The following is an 18,103-nucleotide window of genomic DNA, read 5'->3' on the forward strand; positions in this document are numbered from 1 at the left end:
GGAAGAATTCTGCTGGCTCCGGATCCAGCCCGAGCCTGGGACGAGGCAGCCAAGACTCCTGGGTTCGCTGGGAGCCAGGACTCCTAGGTTCTACCCTGGCTGGGGGGCCGGGAGCCAGGACTCCTGGGTTCTACCCTGGCAGGGGGGCCGGGAGCCAGGACTCATGGGTTCTACCCTGGCTGGGGGGCCGGGAGCCAGGACTCCTGGGTTCTACCCTGGCTGGGGGGCCGGGAGCCAGGACTCCTGGGTTCTACCCTGGCAGGGGGGCCGGGAACCAGGACTCCTGGGTTCTACCCTGGATGGAGGGCCGGGAGCCAGGACTCCTGGGTTCTACCCTGGCTGGGGGGCCGGGAGCCAGGACTCCTGGGTTCTACCCTGACAGGGGGGCTGGGAGCCAGGACTCCTGGGTTCTACCCTGGCTGGGGGGCTGGGAGGGGGTCTAGTAGGTCAGATCTCGGGATGCTGGGAGCCGGGCATCGTGTTCTGGCCCAGGTGGGTGTTTTGCTAGATGAAGTCCTTGATCAGACCGTGACTCAGTAAGTGTCGGGGGGCCCTGTGGAGCGGCCCCGGGGTGGGGTGTCTAGCCGGGCACTAGCAGGTGCGGAGGCTGACGTGCTGGAGCGGGACCCCCGGGAGGTTTCTTGCGCGTCTGTGTGTTTGTTTTCTCCCTTGTAAAAGAATTCCATGTCCGTGTGAAGCAGCCGTTAATCACGGGGCTGGAGCCGAGGGGGCTGGGCCATCCTGCACCCAAACACCGCCCAGGCCAGGGAACCCAGCCCGGCCGGCCACGAGCCCCTGTGGGAGGGAGCCTGCCCGTAGGGGGCACTGCTGAGCAGAGCAGCACGCAGAGCGAACCCAGGCATCCTGGCTCCTGTCCCCCACCCTCTGACCACTAGACCCCACTCCCCTCCCAGAGCTGGGACAGAACCCAGGAGTCCTGGCTCCCAGCCCCCCCTGCTCTAACCCACCAGCCCCCACTCCCCTCCCAGAGCCGGGGAGAGAACCCAGGAGTCCTGGCTCCCAGACCCCCTGCTCTAACCCACCAGCCCCCACTCCCCTCCCAGAGCTGGGAGAGAACCCAGGAGTCCTGGCTCCCAGCCCCCCCTGCTCTAACCCACCAGCCCCCACTCCCCTCCCAGAGCTGGGAGAGAACCCAGGAGTCCTGGCTGGGGCTGGAGCAGTGGCAGAGCAGGAGCAGCCGAGGAGGTCAGGGGCGCAAGGGAGAGCCAGGATGAAGACTGATCTCCATCCCGCGCCCGCCGCCCAGCACCGGGCCACATCTGGGATCCATCGCCCGGCCCAGCTGCAAAAGTTCATGGGCTCCTGGCGCTTCCAACCCTGAGCTCATCACAGCGCTCACCGCCCAGCTCCTGAATCACCCCCCTGCGCCCCACGCAACAGCCCCTAGCGCCGCCCTGGGGAGCCCTGACTGCCCGGGGAGAGCCCCCTGCTGCCCCCGCCCCACTCCCTGCAGTACAGCCCCTAGCGCCGCCCTGGGGCCATGGGGAGCCCTGACTGCCCGGGGAGAGCCCCCTGCTGCCCCCGCCCCACTCCCTGCAGCACAGCCCCTAGCGCCGCCCTGGGGCCATGGGGAGCCCTGACTGCCCGGGCAGAGCCCCCTGCTGCCCCCGCCCCACTCCCTGCAGCACAGCCCCTAGCGCCGCCCTGGGGCCATGGGGAGCCCTGACTGCCCGGGGAGAGCCCCCTGGTGCCCCTTTGTCCCAGAGTCCCCGGGCGATGCTCTGGAACTGCTCCCCACAAAGCCAGTCAGGACTTTGGGGAGCCTCCTCTCCCTCGGAGCAGACTGTCTTCAGGACAAGGAGCTCACATGGCTTCACCTCCTGGGTCTGACCTTGGAGCATTCAGCATCTGCCCCTCCGTGCGCTTCCCACAGCGAGTCCACCCAGGCGGGGTCCTGGGGCAGCCAGAGGGTCCTGCACCCCCACTTCGCAGTCAGACGTGACTCTCAGCCAGCCGGGGACACAGAAGGTTTATCAGGCGACAGGAACACGGCCTAGGGCAGAGCCTGTTAGCACAGAAATCAGTGACTTTCAGCCAAGTCCGTCTTGGGGAGTCCTGGGCCAGACGCCCTGGACTCCCCCCTCCTCCAGTCCCCCCACGCAGACTGCCAGACTTCAGTGCCTGGACCTCAGACACCCCTCTTTGACCCTCCTCTCCTCTTTGTCTGTCTTCCCGGGTGTCACAGACTCACAGATCGTGCCCACTCTTGGCCCCGTGCGGTCCGTGGGGGGATGCCCCTTTCAGTGCGACAGCCCTTCTCGGGGGCCACTCTCTCCCGGGGTCAGGCCCCTCCACCTGGAGCCGCACCTCTCGGAGCCTTAGCACGTCTGTCTCTGCCGTGGGCCCCCTCAGGGAGTCCCCTCGCTCTGCGCCCCCGGGGCCTCCACCCCCGAAGGGACGATGCCCCCCCAACCCTCCCGCCCTGTTCTCTAGCCCGGAGCGACTCTCAGCCAGCGTCACACAGGAGGTTTATTGAGCGTTGAACACAGCACAGGAAACTCTCTGACCCTCAGGCCTGGCCTCCCTCAGCCCAGCACATCCCAGTCTCTCTGCATCCTGGGGGGCTCTGCCTGCTCCCCCTCTCCAGCCCAGAGCCCCCCTGCTCCCAGCTGGGCATCTGAGATCCCCGGCCCCAGGCCCCGCCTCTGTCCATTGTCTTCTCTCCAGGGAAACAGGGTCACTGGGCCCCCTCTCCCCTCTTCTGTCCTCTGGCCCCTCTGGCTGGAACCGGCTGGTCCGGTCACCGGGGTCCTTTCCCCACAGCCCATTGTCCGCCCACTGGCCAGGACCGGCTGGGACACCCAGGGAAACTGAGTCCCACCCCCTCAGCATGCAAACCATTGGAAAACAAGAAAATCCCCCACAGGGCAAAAGGTGTCACCTGGTCACACACCCCTCCTGGCTCTCAAGTTACACAGGTGCAAACAGCTGGGCAGCCCCACCTGCCCCAGGGCCTCAGCAAAATCACACCCCCAATTCCCACCAAGGATTGGTGCAGCACAAAGGGAAACTGAGGCACACACAGTATTAGTATAGGACAGTAAGACTCCCATGCAACATAACAAGATGAATAAACCCCCACTTCGTCACACCCCCGCCCCGCTCCCTGCAGTACAGCCCCTAGCGCCGCCCTGGGGCAATGGGGAGCCCTGACTGCCCAGATAGAACCCCCTGCTGCCCCCCCCGCCCCCTGCAGCACAGCCCCTAGCGCCGCCCTGGGGCAATGGGGAGCCCTGACTGCCCGGGGACAGCGCCCCCTGCTGCCCCCCCCTGCTCCCTGCAGTACAGCCCCTAGCGCCGCCCTGGGGCCATGGGGAGCCCTGACTGCCCGGGGAGAGCCCCCTGCTGCCCCCCCCGCCCCCTGCAGCACAGCCCCTAGCGCCGCCCTGGGGCCATGGGGAGCCCTGACTGCCCGGGGAGAGCCCCCTGCTGCCCCCCGCCCCACTCCCTGCAGTACAGCCCCTAGCGCCGCCCTGGGGCCATGGGGAGCCCTGACTGCCCGGGGAGAGCCCCCTGCTGCCCCCGCCCCACCCCCTGCAGCACAGCCCCTAGCGCCGCCCTGGGGCCATGGGGAGCCCTGACTGCCCGGGGAGAGCCCCCTGCTGCCCCCGCCCCACCCCCTGCAGCACAGCCCCTAGCGCCGCCCTGGGGCCATGGGGAGCCCTGACTGCCCGGCCAGAGCCCCCTGCTGCCCCCACCCCGCTCCCTGCAGCTCCCAGGGACCCCCACTGGCCCTGCAGGCCGACCTGGGTCCCAGGCAGGGTTAATGATCAGAGCTACCAAGTCTCCTCCCCTGCCCGTCACCCACTTTCATTTTCACTCTCGGCACCTCGGCTGGGTCCTGCTGGGCCGAGCTTCCCCTACCTGGACACGCACCCCCACCACATCCCCCCGCCCGGCTGGGGGCTCCTGCCCCACCCTGCTCCCGGACGCCTGGGTCCCTGATCGCTGCCGTGGGGATGGGGCCCCGGAAACCCCTGCTGCTGGTGTTGCTGGCGCTGTGGCCCCTACTCAGCCTGGCTGAGCCAGGTGGGTCAGGGGGGTGAACGGCCGGGCACTCGGGGGTCAGGGCCGGAGCAGTGGGGTGTGAGGAGAGGGAGAGCTCCAGGGAGGGGGCACTGGGGGCACCCTCACCCCAGCGGGAAATCCGGGCTGCCTTGGTGCCCAGGGCGGTGCCGGGGCCTGTGCTGCAGGGAGCGGGGCGGGGGACTCAGCAGGGGGTGCTGTGCTGGAGGGAGCAGGTGGGGGGCACCGTGCGGGGGGGCAGTTGTGTCCCTCCCCGAACTCACCCCCTCTCCTGCCGCGGCGCAGCCTCCAGCGGGCCCCACTCCCTGACCTACCACTACGTGGGCACCTATGACGCCTCGGGGCTGCTGGAGTTCGGGGCGGCCGGGCTGCTGGACGGGGCCCCCATCGACGGCTACGACCGCGCCACCCGCGCCAAGGTGCCCGCCCAGCCCTGGGTGGGCGAGGGGCTGGGTCCCGAGTACTGGCGCCAGGGGGGCGCCTCGCGGGCCGCCAAGGAGGACTGGTTCCGTCGCAACGTGGAGATCCTCAAACAGAGAAGCAACCAGACGCAGGGTGAGCGACCCCTGACCCCGCTGTGCCCTGAGCCCCCCGACCCCCAGCATCCCGGCCCCCCAGTGCCATGACCTCCCGGCCCTGAGCCCCCCAGCTCAGCCCCCCCGACCCCCAGCGCCCTGACCCTCCAGCCCTGAGCCCCCCGACCCCCAGCATCCCGGCCCCCCAGCGCTATGACCTCCTGGCCCTGAGCCCCCCAGCTCTGCCCCCCTGACCCCCAGCACCCTGACCCTCCAGCCCTGAGCACCCCGACTCCCCAGCCCTCTGACCCCCACCAGCCCTGAGCCCCCCAACCCCTCAGCATCCTGACCCTCCTCTCCGGCCCCCCGTGCCCTGAGCCCCCGACCCCCCAGCATCCAGGCCCCCCAGCGCCCTGATCCTCTCCCTGGGCCCCGAGTGCCCTGAGCCCCCCAGCTCTGCCCCCTCCCAGACCCCCAGCACCATGACCTCCCAGCCCTGAGCCCCCCAGCACCCTGATCCTCCCCCCTGGGCCCCGAGTGCCCTGAGCCCCCCAGCTCTGCCCCCCCGACCCATAGCATCCTGACCCACTGGCCCTGAGCCCCCCGATCCCCCAGCACCCTGACCCCCCCGAGATCCCCCCATGGCCTGGTGCGTGGCTCCCCCCATGGTCTGTGGTCTGACCCTGTGGCCCCATGCCTCCCCAAACCCCCATGGCCCATGGCCTGACCCTGTAGCCCCATGCCCCCCCAGACCCCCGCGGCCCGTGGCCTGACCCTGTGGTTCCATGCCCGCCCCAGAACCCCCCGTGGCCCGTGGCCTGACCCTGTGGCCCCATGCTCCCCCCAGCCCCCCAGCCCCCCGTGGCCCGTGGCCTGACGCGTGGCTCCGTCCCCAGGCCACCACACGCTGCAGTGGGCGTTGGGCTGCGAGCAGGAGCCCGGGGGTGTGGTTCGCGGCTGGTACCAGTTTGGCTACGACGGGCAGGACCTGGTGATGTTCGACCGGGGGAACCGGCGCTGGCTGGCGGCTCTGTCCTGGGCCGAGGCCACGCGGCGCCGCTGGGACGCCCAGCCCGAGTTCGGGGAGCGGCTGCACCACTACCTGGGGGACACCTGCCTGGAGTGGCTGGCTCGATTCCTGCACAGCCGGCGCGCCTGGGCCAGGAGGGCAGGTGAGGGCCGGGGGGCATCGCCCCAGAGGAAGGGGGCCTGGGCAGGGGTCACCCCATGGAATGGGGTCTGGGGGGGCAGTGACCCCATGGAACAGGGCCTGGGCAGGGGTCACCCCAGGGAACGGGGCTAGGGGTGGGGCACTCACCCCATGGAACGGGGCCTGGGCAGGGGTCACCCCATGGAACGGGACTAGGGGTGGGGCACTCACCCCATGGAACGGGGCTAGGGGTGGGGCACTCACCCCATGGAACAGGGCCTACCTGAGCAGGGGTCATCGCCCCATGGATTAGGGGGCCGGGAGGAGGGGTGACTCCATGGTTTGGAGGAGGGGCGACCTCGGGTTGGGGTGACCCCACAGATCAGGGGCTGTGGTGATTCCAAGGAAAGGGGGAGGGGTGACCCCACACATGGGGGGCTGGGCTCACACTATCTTTCCCCCCCAGCTGCCCCCCAGCTGCAGGCCTGGTCGCGCCCGACCCCCGGGCGCCCGGGCTGGCTGACTCTGGGGTGCCAGGCCTGGGGGTTCCCCACGCGGGACATCGAGGTGTCCTGGCTGCGGGGGAACGCGACGCTGCCGGGGGCTGAGGCGGGCACGGGGCTGCCCAGTGGGGACGGGACCTACCAGCGCCAGAGCCGCCTGGGGGCGCCCGAGGCAGAGGCCCAGGGGGTGCGGTGCCAGGCCAAGCACGGGGACCTGGAGACGCCACTGGAGACTGCGTGGGGTAAGTGCCCCCCAGCACCCCCTTCCCACCACTGCCCTGCCACTGGGATCCCCCCAGAGCCCCCTTCCCACCACTGCCCTGTCACCGGGATCCCCCCAGAGCCCCCTTCCCCCCACTGCCCTGCCACTGGGATCCCCCCAGAGCCCCCCACTGCCCCCTTCCCCCCACTGCCCTGTCACCGGGATCCCCCCAGTGCCCCCTTCCCCCCACTGCCCTGCCACCGGGATCCCCCCCTGCACCCCCTTCCCACCACTGCCCTGCCACCGGGATCCCCCCAGAGCCGCCCAGCACCCCCTTCCCACCACTGCCCTGCCACTGGGATCCCCCCAGAGCCCCCCACTGCCCCCTTCCCCCCACTACCCTGTCACCGGGATCCCCTCAGAGCCCCCCCAGCACCCGCTTCCCACCACTGCCCTGTCACCGGGATCCCCCCAGAGCCCCCCCAGCGCCCCCTTCCCCCCACTGCCCTGCCACCGGGATCCCCCCAGAGCCCCCCACTGCCCCCTTCCCCCCACTACCCTGCCACCGGGATCCCCCCAGAGCCCCCCACTGCCCCCTTCCCACCACTGCCCTGCCACCAGGATCCCCCCAGAGCCCCCCCACTGCCCCCTTCCCCCCACTACCCTGCCACCGGGATCCCCCCAGAGCCCCCCCAGCACTCCCTTCCCACCACTGCCCTGCCACCGGGATCCCCCCCTGCACCCCCTTCCCACCACTGCCCTGCCACCGGGATCCCCCCAGAGCCCCCCAGCGTCCCTTCCCCCCACTGCCCTGCCACCGGGATCCCCCCAGAAACCCCCAGTGCCCCCTTCCCACCACTGCCCTGCCACCGGGATCCCCCCAGAGCCCCCCAGCGCCTCCTTCCCCTCACTGCCCTACCACCAGGATCCCCCCCATACCTCCTTCTCCCCACTGCCCTGCCACCGGGATCCCCCCAGAGACCCCCCAGTGCCCCCTTCCCACCACTGCCCTGCCACCGGGATCCCCCCAGAGACCCCCCAGTGCCCCCTTCCCCCCACTGCCCTGCCACCGGGATCCCCCCAGAGCCCCCCAAGCACCCCTTCCCCCCACTGCCCTGTCACCGGGATCCCCCCAGAGACCCTCCAGCGCCTCCTTCCCCCCACTGCCCTGCCACTGGGATCCCCCCAGAGACCCCCCAGCGCCCCCTTCCCCCCACTGCCCTGCCACCGGGATCCCCCCAGAGCCCCCCAGCGCCCCCTTCCCCCCACTGCCCTGCCACCGGGATCCCCCCAGAGCCCCCCAGCGCCTCCTTCCCCCCACTGCCCTGCCACCGGGATCCCCCCAGAGCCCCCCCAGCACCCCTTCCCCCCACTGCTCTGTCACCGGGATCCCCCCAGAGCCCCCCCAGAACCCCCTTCCCCCCGCTGCCCTGCCACTGGGATCCCCCCAGAGACCCCCCAGCGCCCCCTTCCCCCCACTGCCCTGCCACCGGGATCCCCCCAGAGCCCCTCAGCGCCTCCTTCCCCCCCACTGCCCTGCCACCGGGATCCCCCCAGAGCCCCCTTCCCCCCACTGCCCTGTCACCAGGATCCCCCCAGAGCCCCCCCAGTGCCCCCTTCCCCCCACTGCCCTGTCACCGGGATCCCCCCAAAGCCCCCCCAGAGTCCCCCCAGTGCCCCCTTCCCCCCACTGCCCTGCCACCGGGATCCCCCCAGAGCCCCCTCAGTGCCCCCTTCCCCCCACTGCCCTGCCACCGGGATCCCCCCAGAGCCCTCCCAGCGCCTCCTTTCCCCCACTGCCCTGCCACCGGGATCCCCCCAGAGCCCCCACAGCGCCTCCTTCCCCCCACTGCCCTGCCACCGGGATCCCCCCAGAGCCCCCCCAGCGCCTCCTTCCCCCCACTGACCTGCCACCGGGATCCCCCCACTGCCCCCTTCCCCCCACTGCCCTGCCAGCCCCCCGCTGCCGGGAGCCTCCCACCCCCATTTCTAACCGTTCTCCCCATGGCTCTGTCCCAGCCCCCAGGAGCCGGTCGGACAGAGGGGGTGTTTCCCCCAAGACCGTGGCCGGGGTGACTCTGGCGGTGCTGGGGGGCCTGGCCGGCCTGGCGGGGGTGCTGCTGCTGTGGAGGAGACGAGGTAAGAGTGGGGCAGGACAGGGGGCTCGGGCGCCGGTTCGCGGGGGGGGGGGGAATCAGCTGGGCTGAGAACGGTCACAACTCGTCTCCCGAACTCACCCACCGCTTGTGTCTTTGCAGCTGGCTGGAAGCTGGGACAGTCCAGACTGGGCCTGGTCTCAGGTGAGAGACCCCCCTGGCGCCCCCTTTATACAGGGAGTGGGGTCCTGGGGGGATATGCCCCTGGGGTCTCCCCCCCCCAGGGAAACCCCATCCAGGAGCCCCCTGCCCTGCCCCCAGGACCTCCTCCCTGCCCCTCCCCAAGGGGGTATGCCTCCAGGCTCCCCTTCCCCACAGGGATCCGCCCTCCAGGAGCCCCCCCATTCCCCCTGCCCCCTCCCTGTCGGGGATACACCTCCTGGGGCCCCCTCCCCCTGGGGCTCCACCCCAGGTCTTCCCTGTCCCACCCCCACGCACTCCCTTCCCCATGGGAGACATGCCCCTGGGAGCTCCCTGTGCCCCCTTCCCCATTGGGGCATTACCCCCCCCCCGCAAACCCCCTTGACACCGGGCTGGGGGGGGGACACCCCCTCCCCATGCACTGACTAACCTGCCCCCTTCTCCTCCCCCAGAGGAAGAGGTGCCCGAAGACAGATGATCCCGTGGGTCCGGTAAGTGCAGTGACCCTCTGCCCCCCTACACAGCCCCCACTCCGCACCTGGGGATTTCTGGGGGAGCAGATCCGCCCCCCCGTGGCCACAGCAGGTACTCCAGCCGACTTCCCCAGCTCCCAGTACCGCCAGTCTGCCCCTCCGCCCCCCCAGTGGGGTTTCTGGGGGGGTGGGGTGACCCCCGCCTTTCCCCTAGGTAATGCCTTTACCGACATCAGCAGGTTTTCCCTCCACCCCCCGGTCCGTTTTCGCTCATTCCCTTGTTTTTCCCCCAGGCCGGATTTTCCACGCGGACGCCTGGGTTCCTTGCAGATCGCGTCCCATGGCTGGACACGTGACTTGATTCGGAAACGTCGTCTGGCCCTTGAGAACCTGGGGGCCGCACTGATTGCCAATTGATTTCTGCTCTCCAACTCCGCTGCCCCCGGGTTCACTGGCTCACCTCCGCGCCCTCCGCGCTGTCCCGCCCAGGGCCGCACGCCAAGGCAGGGAACTAAGGGCTATGGGAAATCGCCCCTTTCCTTTGCTGGCCGTACAGCTCCGAGCACCCGAGGCCAGGGCATTGCTGCAATATGGATCATAAAGAACTGTTTGTAATCGTCACCCGCGTCGGTGCCTCACCCCAGCGCTTGGCGGCAAAACATGTCCCAGCAGCAAAACCCAAGTGGCTGGCGGATTCACAGAACCAGCACCCCACAGGGGACAGGCCCCGGCCCCCTTCCCCGCCCCCCCTGAGCCAGCCAGTCCCCGTCCTGGGGCCAGATCAGAGCCAGTGCCCCGCAGGGGACAGGCCCCTGCCCCATTCCCTCCCCCCCTGAGCCAGCCAGTCCCTGCCCTGGGGCCGGGTGGGAGCCGGCGCCCCCTAGAGGGGACAGGCCCCCTGCCCCATTCCCCGCCCCCCTGAGCCAGCCAGTCCCTGCCCTGGGGCCGGGTGGGAGCTGGCGCCCCCTAGAGGGGACAGGACCCTGCCCCAGGCAGGCTCCATGTTCACCAGTCAGGAGTCCGGACTCCGGAGCTGAATTCTGCACATTACATTTATTTACACAAGGGGGGAAATCAACAGAATCCCCCCCCCCCGCTGGAAACCCCCTTTGCGTGGACTCCCCGGTGGGGAACGAGCCGCCGTGGGGCTGGGCCCGAATCGCCACACAGGGGCCTGTGCACACTCAGCCGCTCTCTGTGAATCATTGGGCACAGCCGAGCGCTGACCGGCCCCTGCCCCACACCCTGGGACCTCCCCCGTGTCACCCAAGGGGAACAGGGAAAGCCGTGTGTTCCTGCCACTTCCCCGGCCGCTGGGTGCCCCACGCAGTGGGGCAGGAGGAGACCCCCCCCCCCTCGCTGGGACAGGCTCTGGCTCTGTGCAGACTCAAGCAGTGTCACTGCGTCCAGCACACTCAGGGCAGCCGCCCCCTCGCGGCACCGGGTTCGGGCTCTCGGCACACTCAGGGCAGCCGCCCCTCGCGGCACCGGGTTCGGGCTCTCGGCACACTCAGGGCAGCCGCCCCCTCGCGGCACCGGGTTCGGGCTCTCGGCACACTCAGGGCAGCCGCCCCCTCGCGGCACCGGGTTCGGGCTCTCGGCACACTCAGGGCAGCCGCCCCCTCGCGGCACCGGGTTCGGGCTCTCGGCACACTCAGGGCAGCCGCCCCCTCGCGGCACCGGGTTCGGGCTCTCGGCACACTCAGGGCAGCCGCCCCCTCGCGGCACCGGGTTCGGGCTCTCGGCACACTCAGGGCAGCCGCCCCCTCGCGGCACCGGGTTCGGGCTCTCGGCACACTCAGGGCAGCCGCCCCCTCGCGGCACCGGGTTCGGGCTCTCGGCACACTCAGGGCAGCCGCCCCTCGCGGCACCGGGTTCGGGCTCTCGGCACACTCAGGGCAGCCGCCCCCTCGCGGCACCGGGTTCGGGCTCTTGGCACACTCAGGGCAGCCGCCCCTCGCGGCACCGGGTTCGGGCTCTCGGCACACTCAGGGCAGCCGCCCCCTCGCGGCACCGGGTTCGGGCTCTTGGCACACTCAGGGCAGCCGCCCCTCGCGGCACCGGGTTCGGGCTCTCGGCACACTCAGGGCAGCCGCCCCTCGCGGCACCGGGTTCGGGCTCTCGGCACACTCAGGCAGGCGGCAGGGTCCCGTTTTGGTGCATTTCTCCACATCCAAGAGAGCTGACAGCATTTGTTAAATGCAAGCTGAGACTCTACTGTAATAACCTGACTACGGGAGCAGGGCCCTGCCCTGGGCCTGTAGCGCCCACGTCCGCCTCCACCTGGAGCCTATGACCTCTAAAAGCAGCCCTAGACAGCCAAGGCAAAACCGGGGGGCAGCCCCCGCAGGGACAAACCCTGGGGTCAGGTCCTCAGGGAAATCAGTGCCAAGAGCCAGGATTGGAGAATGTAAAACAGAGCCGGGGAGAGAACCCAGGAGTCCTGGCTCCCAGCCTCCCGCCCCTGGCTCTAACCCACCAGCCCACACTCCCCTCACAGAGCTGGGGGGAGCCGTGTCTCAGGGCTACCTCTCCTGGCCATGCGCACTCTGATGTGGCTGTGGGGCAGTACATGGCACCCCCAGCTCACAGCAGCTGCTCCCGGGTGTGCATAGAGGTGGGTAGTGTGGTGGGAGCCGGGGAGTAGGGCCGGGGATCTCTCCAGCTCACAGCGGCTGCTCCCGGGCGTGCACAGAGGCGGGCGGTGCAGTGGGAGCCAGGGGGCAGAGCCGGACCAGGCGTGCACAGTCGGACCGGGGGGCAGGGCCGGGGGTCTCCGGCTCACAGCGGCCGCTCTCGGGCGTGCACAGAGGCGGGCGGTCGGGTAAGACAGGGGGGCAGGGCCGGGGGTCTCCGGCTCACAGCGGCCGCTCTCGGGCGTGCACAGAGGCGGGCGGTCGGGTAAGACAGGGGGGCAGGGCCGGGGGTCTCCGGCTCACAGCGGCCGCTCCCGGGCGTGCACAGAGGCGGGCAGTCGGGTAGGACCAGGGGGCAGGGCCGGGGGTCTCCGGCTCACAGCGGCCGCTCCCGGGCGTGCACCCGCAGGTGGGCGGTGAGGTGGGAGCTGTGACGGAAGCGTTTGCAGCAGGCCGGGCAGGCGAAGGGCCGCTCGCCCGTGTGGATGCGCTGGTGCCCGGTGAGGGTCGAGCCCTTGCTGAAGGCCTTGCCGCACTGGGCGCAGGCGAAGGGGCGCTCGCCGGTGTGGGTGCGCTGGTGCTGCAGCAGGTCCGAGCTCTGGCCGAAGCTCTTGCCGCACTGGGGGCAGGGGTAGGGGCGCTCGCCGCGGTGCAGCCGCCGGTGCGTCAGCAGGTTGGAGCTGCGGCTGAAGCCGCGCCCGCACTCGGCGCAGACGTAGGGCTTCTCGCCCGTGTGCACCCGCCGGTGGGCCACCAGGTCCGAGGCCTGGCTGAAGCGGCGTGGGCAGTCGGGGCAGCGGTGGGGGCGCTCGCCCGTGTGGATGCGCTGGTGCTTGACCAGCACAGAGGTGTCGCCGAAGCACTTGCCGCACTCGGGGCAGGGGTAGGGGCGCTCGCCCGTGTGCAGCCGCCGGTGCGTCCGCAGGTTGGAGCCCCGCAGGAAGCCACGCCCGCACTCCGGGCACCGGAACGGCTTGTCGCCCGCGTGGATCCGCTGGTGGGCCACCAGGTTGGAGCTGCGGGAGAACCGCTTCCCGCACACCAGGCACGGGTAGGGGCGCTCGCCTTGCTGGGGGGCCAGGGGCCAAGCTGGGGGGCCGTGCTGGGGGGCAGGATCTGACCTGTGACCCACGGGGGGCTGGCTCGGGAGACCCTGGTCGGAGGCAGGATCAGACCCATGACCTGTGGGGGGCTGCTGGGGGGCAGGATCTGACCTGTGACCCACGGGGGGCTGGCTCGGGAGACCCTGGTCGGAGGCAGGATCAGACCCATGACCCATGGGGGGCTGCTGGGGGGCAGGATCTGACCTGTGACCCACGGGGGGCTGGCTGGGGAGACCCTGGTCGGAGGTAGGATCAGACCCATGACCCGTGGGGGGCTGCTGGGGGGCAGGATCTGAGCTGTGACCCAGAGGGCCCTGCTGGGTGAGGGTGTCCTGGCCAGAGAGGGGCTCTGAACTGTGACCCAGGGGGCCATGCTGGGGCAGGGGGCAGGAGCCCTGATTCAGGGGGCCCGGCTGGGGGGCGGGCTCTGCCTCCTGCCGCCCGCCCTGCCCGGCGCCCTCGGGCCCGTGGCCCCGCCGGTGGCGCGCCAGGGTGGAGCTGCGGGCGAAGCTGGCCCCGCAGCGCTGGCAGCGGTAGGGCCGCTCGCCGGTGTGGCTGCGCTGGTGGTTGACCAGGGTGGAGGCCAGGTTGAAGCCGGCGCCGCACTGGCCGCAGCGGAAGGGCCGCTCCCCGGTGTGGGCGCGCTGGTGCTGCACCAGGTCGGAGCTGCGCCGGAAGCCCTTGCCGCAGTCGGGGCAGGCGAAGGGGCGCTCGCCCGTGTGCCGGCTCCGGTGGGCGGCCAGCCCCGACTGCACTGCGAAGGCCTCCCCGCACTGCCCGCAGCGGTAGGGCCGCTCGCCGGTGTGCAGGCGCCGGTGCTTGGCCAGCGAGGAGCTCTGGGAGAAGGTGCGGCCGCAGTGCCCGCAGCGGTAGGGGCGCTCGCCGGTGTGCAGGCGCCGGTGCCGCTGCAGGGTGGAGCTGGCGCGGAAGCTGCGCCCGCACACGGAGCAGTCGTAGGGCTTCTCGCCCGTGTGGGTGCGCCGGTGCGCCAGGAAGTTGGAGCTGGCGCTGAAGGCCCGGCCGCAGTCGGAGCAGACGTAGGGCCGCTCGCCCGTGTGGATGCGCAGGTGCTGCGTCAGGTGGGAGCTCTGCCCGAAGGCCCGGCCGCACTCGGGGCAGGCGTACTGCCGCCCGGGGGGCAGGGGCCCGGGAGCTCTCGCTGGGGCGCCGATCCCCGGCTGGGGTGCCGGGACAGAGCCACGGGGCGTTCCTGCCACCCGGATTGTGGATTCGTTCAGTCCCTCGCCTGCCCCGTGGGGAGCCGGGACAGAGCCACGGGGCGTCCCCACCGCCCGGATCGTGGATTCGTTCAGCCCCTCACCTGCCCCGTGGGGAGCTGGGACAGAGCCGCGGGGCGTCCCCACTGCCCGGATCGTGGATTCATTCAGTCCCTCGCCTGCCCCGCGGGGAGCCAGGGCAGAGCTGTGGGGCATCCCCGCTGCCCGGATCGTGGATTCGTTCAGCCCCTCGTCGCCTGCCCCGCAGGGAGCCGGGACAGAGCCGCAGGGCGTCCCTGCCACGCAGATTGTGGATTCATTCAGTCCCTCGCCTGCCCCATGGGGAGCTGGGACAGAGCCGCGGGGCGTCCCCACCGCCTGGATTGTGGATTCATTCAGTCCCTTGCCTGCCCTGCGGGGAGCCGGGACAGAGCCGCGGGGCGTCCCCACCGCCTGGATTGTGGATTCATTCAGTCCCTTGCCTGCCCTGCGGGGAGCCGGGACAGAGCCGCGGGGCGTCCCCGCCGCCTGGATTGTGGATTCATTCAGTCCCTTGCCTGCCCTGCGGGGAGCCAGGACAGAGCCGCGGGGCGTCCCCACTGCCTGGATCGTGGATTCATTCAGCCCCTCGCCTGCCCCGCGGGGAGCCAGGACAGAGCCACGGGGCATCCCCACCGCCTGGATCGTGGATTCGTTCAGCTCCTCGCTCACCCCGCGGGGAGCCGGGTCTGCGTCTCTCTCCCCAGGAGGGTTTTCCCGCTGGCTCTCGCGGGCACCCGGGCTGGGCGGATCACTCTCCTGGGACTGTCCCGGTACGATCCTGAGTGGTCCCGCTCGCACGTGCCTTTCCGGCTGGGGATCCCCCTCCTCAGCCTCGCTTGCCGGCCCATCACCTGCGGGGAAAGGATCGTGGTCAGTGTTATCGCGGGGCGGAAAATCACCCCCACCCCCCAGCAGGGTTTATTAACCGCTGAGCTGTATTTTCATTCTGCTTGGGGGTTTATCGTACAGCCACAGGGTAACCCCGGGCTTACGGCCCTGCCGTGCGCTCTGCACAGCCTCCGCGTTTCCAGTCCTCATTTACTCCCTACTGGGCCGTCGTTTTCTCCATATTTCATGGTTGTCCCAGGGGAGATGGGTATTTCCCTTCTCCGGTGAAGTAAAGTTCTCGGCTCGGTCCCAGGTCTGTCTGTGAACCGCCTGGAGCTCCCGTGGGACAGAGAGAGGGATTCAGACCCGAGCCGTCCCTGCTTGGAAAAGGGAACAAACCAGAGAGATCAAAGCAGGAATTATCCCCTCGCCGTGGGGAATCGGGGCCTGGTCGGGGAGGACCCTGAGCCAGGAACCCACGCAGGTTTCCACCGCTAGCGTCTGAAACAGCTCGCTGTGCTGCCTTCCTGAGCCTGCAGACATGGATCCGGGACCTCTGCTGCTGCTCAGCGCCTCCCAAGGGGGCAAAGGGAAAGTGACCAGAGCAGTGAGTTTCAGAGCTGCCGGCAGGCTGACCCCATCCAGGCTGGTTTCTCTCGGCTGCTTCTGGGCAAGCTCTGAGCAGCAGCCGAGGCAGCCCCGGGGCTGGCGGAGGCAGAGGGACAGAGTAAGACCTAGAAAGTGGGACAGACGGATGCGGGGGCGTAGTCAGGCCTCAGCCTGGGCTGTCTGTGGGGCCTGATCCCAGCACTTCTAGGCCTGGAAACAGCATCCAGGGACAGACAGACACAGAGGTCTATGGATGGACAGACCGGCAGGCATCCAGGGATGGAGACAGACTCTAAAAGTCGCTAGGAACACACACAAAATGGAGGTTGTAAAACCACGACACGCGGCGGGGGCCGGGGCAGCCCCTGGAAGGCCTGTAAAGCCCCTTCTGTTACTGCCCAGGATGTAAAGACCCCAGGAAGCCAGGGGTGAATTTCTGAGCCGGTTTAAGTGATTCCTCACCTGTGCAGGCGTCTCTCAGGATCTCCTCAGCGCCCCGGGGACCCGGGACCCCCGGCTCTGCCCCTCGCTCCATCCGGGAGAGCGCGTCCGGTCCGGGGATCAGAAATCCTGCTCGGGGACAGGGACAGGCGAGATCAGGGCGTGCGACGCACCAGGAGAATATCTGCTACCGGGAATGTCCCACGATTTGAACCCAGCCCCGGCCTGCTCCGGGGGACATGGCCTGACCCGGGGGGCACGGAGGGGGCAGGACACTGGGCAGGATGGGCCCGTGGGGCTGACCAGGGGTCAGGGAGGGGGCAGGACACTGGGTGGGATGGGCCCGTGGGGCTGACCGGGGGGCAGAGAGGGGGGTACCACAGCCCCTGGGGTCTCCACTGGCCCCGCTGCAGACACCCAGGGCGGTGGGGGTGCGGGGTGGGGGGGCTCTGGGAGGGCGGGGGGGGGCTGTAGGATGTTCAGATCTTAGTCACCCCCCTGCCTGCCGCTCCTGCCCCATAGCTGCGCCCTCCCCACCCCGCACTGCCCCCCATCCCCTCCTGCCCTCCCCCCGCCCTGCAGAGCCCCCGGCCCGGCCCGGCCCCTCCCGCACCTGCCGGCCCCGGCGCAGCAGCTCCCTCCCGCCGGCGGAGCTCGGCGCTGCGCGGCCCCCGGGCGGCTCCGGCTCCGGCTCCGGCTCCGGCTCCAGCCCAGCGCGGCCCCCGGGCTCCCCCCGCCCGGGCCGGGAGCAGCAGCGGGGCCGGGCGCGGATGCAGCCGCGGCGCTGACCCAGGAAGCCCAACCCCCGGGGGGGCGGGGAGAGCGGCCCGGGATGGGGGGGGGGGGGGCATGGACCCGCCCCCGGACCCGCCTCTGCCGGCGCGGGGGGGGCCCGGCTGGGAGCGACACGCTCCGGGCAGGGCAGAAAATGCTGCTGCTGGGTTCAGAGCCGCCCCCCAGGGGGAAATCAGCCCCCCCCCCGCAATGGGGTCAGCCCCCCCCCCCCCCCCAGCGATGGGCTCAGGCTCCCGGCACACTCAGGCAGGGTCCCTGTGTCGGTCACACTGGGGGCAGCCCCCCTCCCAGCGACAGGCTCAGCCCCCCCCAGTGACAGCCTCAGCGCCCCCCCCCCCCCCCGCGACGGGCTCAGTCCCCCCCCCCCACAGCAAGGGGCTCAGGCTCCCGGCACACTCAGGCAGCGGCGGTCATGCCAGGGGCTCTGGGGCGAGCCGTCCTGGTGCATTTTCTACTAACCAGCCGCGGTGTGAAAGCCCCAGAGAGCTCAGCGCTCGTGTGCGGCCCCGGGACAGGGAAACGGAGGCACAAACCGGCAGGGCCGGCTTTAGGCCGATTCCCCCGAATCCCCGGAATTGGGCCATGCGGGTAAGAGGGCCCTGTGCCTTAGGCTCACCCAGCGGCAGTCCGCTCCACGGCATTTTGGCGGGGGGGGGGGTCCTGCTCCAGGGTCTTCGGTGGCATTTTGGCCATGGGGGTCCTTCAGTGCCGCGGAAGACGCGGCGTGGACCCCCCACCGCCGAAGTGCCGCCAAAGACCTGGACCGCTGCCAGGTATTCGAATCGGGCCCCGCAAGTCCTAAAGCCAGCCCTGCAAACCAGCCGCGATGGGGCGGGCAGTTCCCCCGGCTGAGAGGGGACGCGGGTCCATCCGGCCTTGTCCTTACAGAGGGGAGGTGGGGCCTGACCTCGAGTTACCACCCAGCGTGCAATCCCAGTGAAGACAAGGCCGCCGGGCACCAGGCACAGAGCGGGACGCGCATGCTTATGTGTGCACGCACACAAACCCAGGCACGCACACACGTCCATGCACGAGCACACACACGCCCATGCACACACACACACGCCCATGCACACACACACCCATGCACAAGCACACACATCCATGCATGCACACACACGCCGACCGGTGGGTCACACAAGCAAAATGTGCGAACAGTGACCGATGTGGGACGTGGCTTTTGGCCAAGATGTACCCGCTCCCCCCCCGCGCCCCCCGGCCCTGGCCAGGAACAGTCCTTTGAAG

The 18,103-nt window shown here is 70.4% G+C and overlaps 2 protein-coding genes across 2 annotated transcripts; one reads left to right on the forward strand and one right to left on the reverse strand.

Annotated features, from left to right (window-relative positions):
• Positions 1 to 3,838: 3,838 nt before the first annotated feature.
• Positions 3,839 to 9,806, forward strand: LOC128847933 (class I histocompatibility antigen, F10 alpha chain-like). The gene is made up of 8 exons (XM_054047661.1): positions 3,839 to 4,050; positions 4,333 to 4,602; positions 5,459 to 5,734; positions 6,179 to 6,457; positions 8,437 to 8,556; positions 8,676 to 8,717; positions 9,167 to 9,205; positions 9,481 to 9,806. Exons 1-7 carry the CDS (start codon positions 3,981 to 3,983, stop codon positions 9,190 to 9,192), a joined length of 1,083 nt encoding a protein of 360 aa, XP_053903636.1. The 5' UTR covers positions 3,839 to 3,980; the 3' UTR covers positions 9,193 to 9,205; positions 9,481 to 9,806.
• A 415-nt stretch (positions 9,807 to 10,221) lies between these two features.
• Positions 10,222 to 16,840, reverse strand: LOC128847932 (zinc finger protein 271-like). The gene is made up of 3 exons (XM_054047659.1): positions 16,677 to 16,840; positions 16,085 to 16,192; positions 10,222 to 15,036 (listed from the first exon to the last, which is right to left on the reverse strand). The coding sequence occupies exons 2-3, from the start codon at positions 16,155 to 16,157 to the stop codon at positions 12,200 to 12,202; spliced, it is 2,910 nt and encodes a 969-aa protein (XP_053903634.1). The 5' UTR covers positions 16,158 to 16,192; positions 16,677 to 16,840; the 3' UTR covers positions 10,222 to 12,199.
• Positions 16,841 to 18,103: the final 1,263 nt, after the last annotated feature.

Source organism: Malaclemys terrapin, chromosome 13 (genome assembly GCF_027887155.1).
Source record: "Malaclemys terrapin pileata isolate rMalTer1 chromosome 13, rMalTer1.hap1, whole genome shotgun sequence".
Classification (NCBI taxonomy): domain Eukaryota; kingdom Metazoa; phylum Chordata; order Testudines; family Emydidae; genus Malaclemys; species Malaclemys terrapin.

What these genes read in the sequence shown, in the direction of transcription:
- LOC128847933 (XM_054047661.1), top strand. Translation starts at nt 3,981, where the DNA reads ATGGGGCCCCGGAAACCCCTGCTGCTGGTGTTGCTGGCGCTGTGGCCC. An exon ending in GAGAAGCAACCAGACGCAGG is followed by an intron (nt 4,603 to 5,458) that starts GTGAGCGACCCC and finishes CTCCGTCCCCAG; the next exon opens with GCCACCACACGCTGCAGTGG. An exon ending in CGCCTGGGCCAGGAGGGCAG is followed by an intron (nt 5,735 to 6,178) that starts GTGAGGGCCGGG and finishes TTTCCCCCCCAG; the next exon opens with CTGCCCCCCAGCTGCAGGCC.
- LOC128847932 (XM_054047659.1), bottom strand. Translation starts at nt 16,157, where the DNA reads ATGGAGCGAGGGGCAGAGCCGGGGGTCCCGGGTCCCCGGGGCGCTGAG. An exon ending in CCTGAGAGACGCCTGCACAG is followed by an intron (nt 15,037 to 16,084) that starts GTGAGGAATCAC and finishes CTTTCCCCGCAG; the next exon opens with GTGATGGGCCGGCAAGCGAG.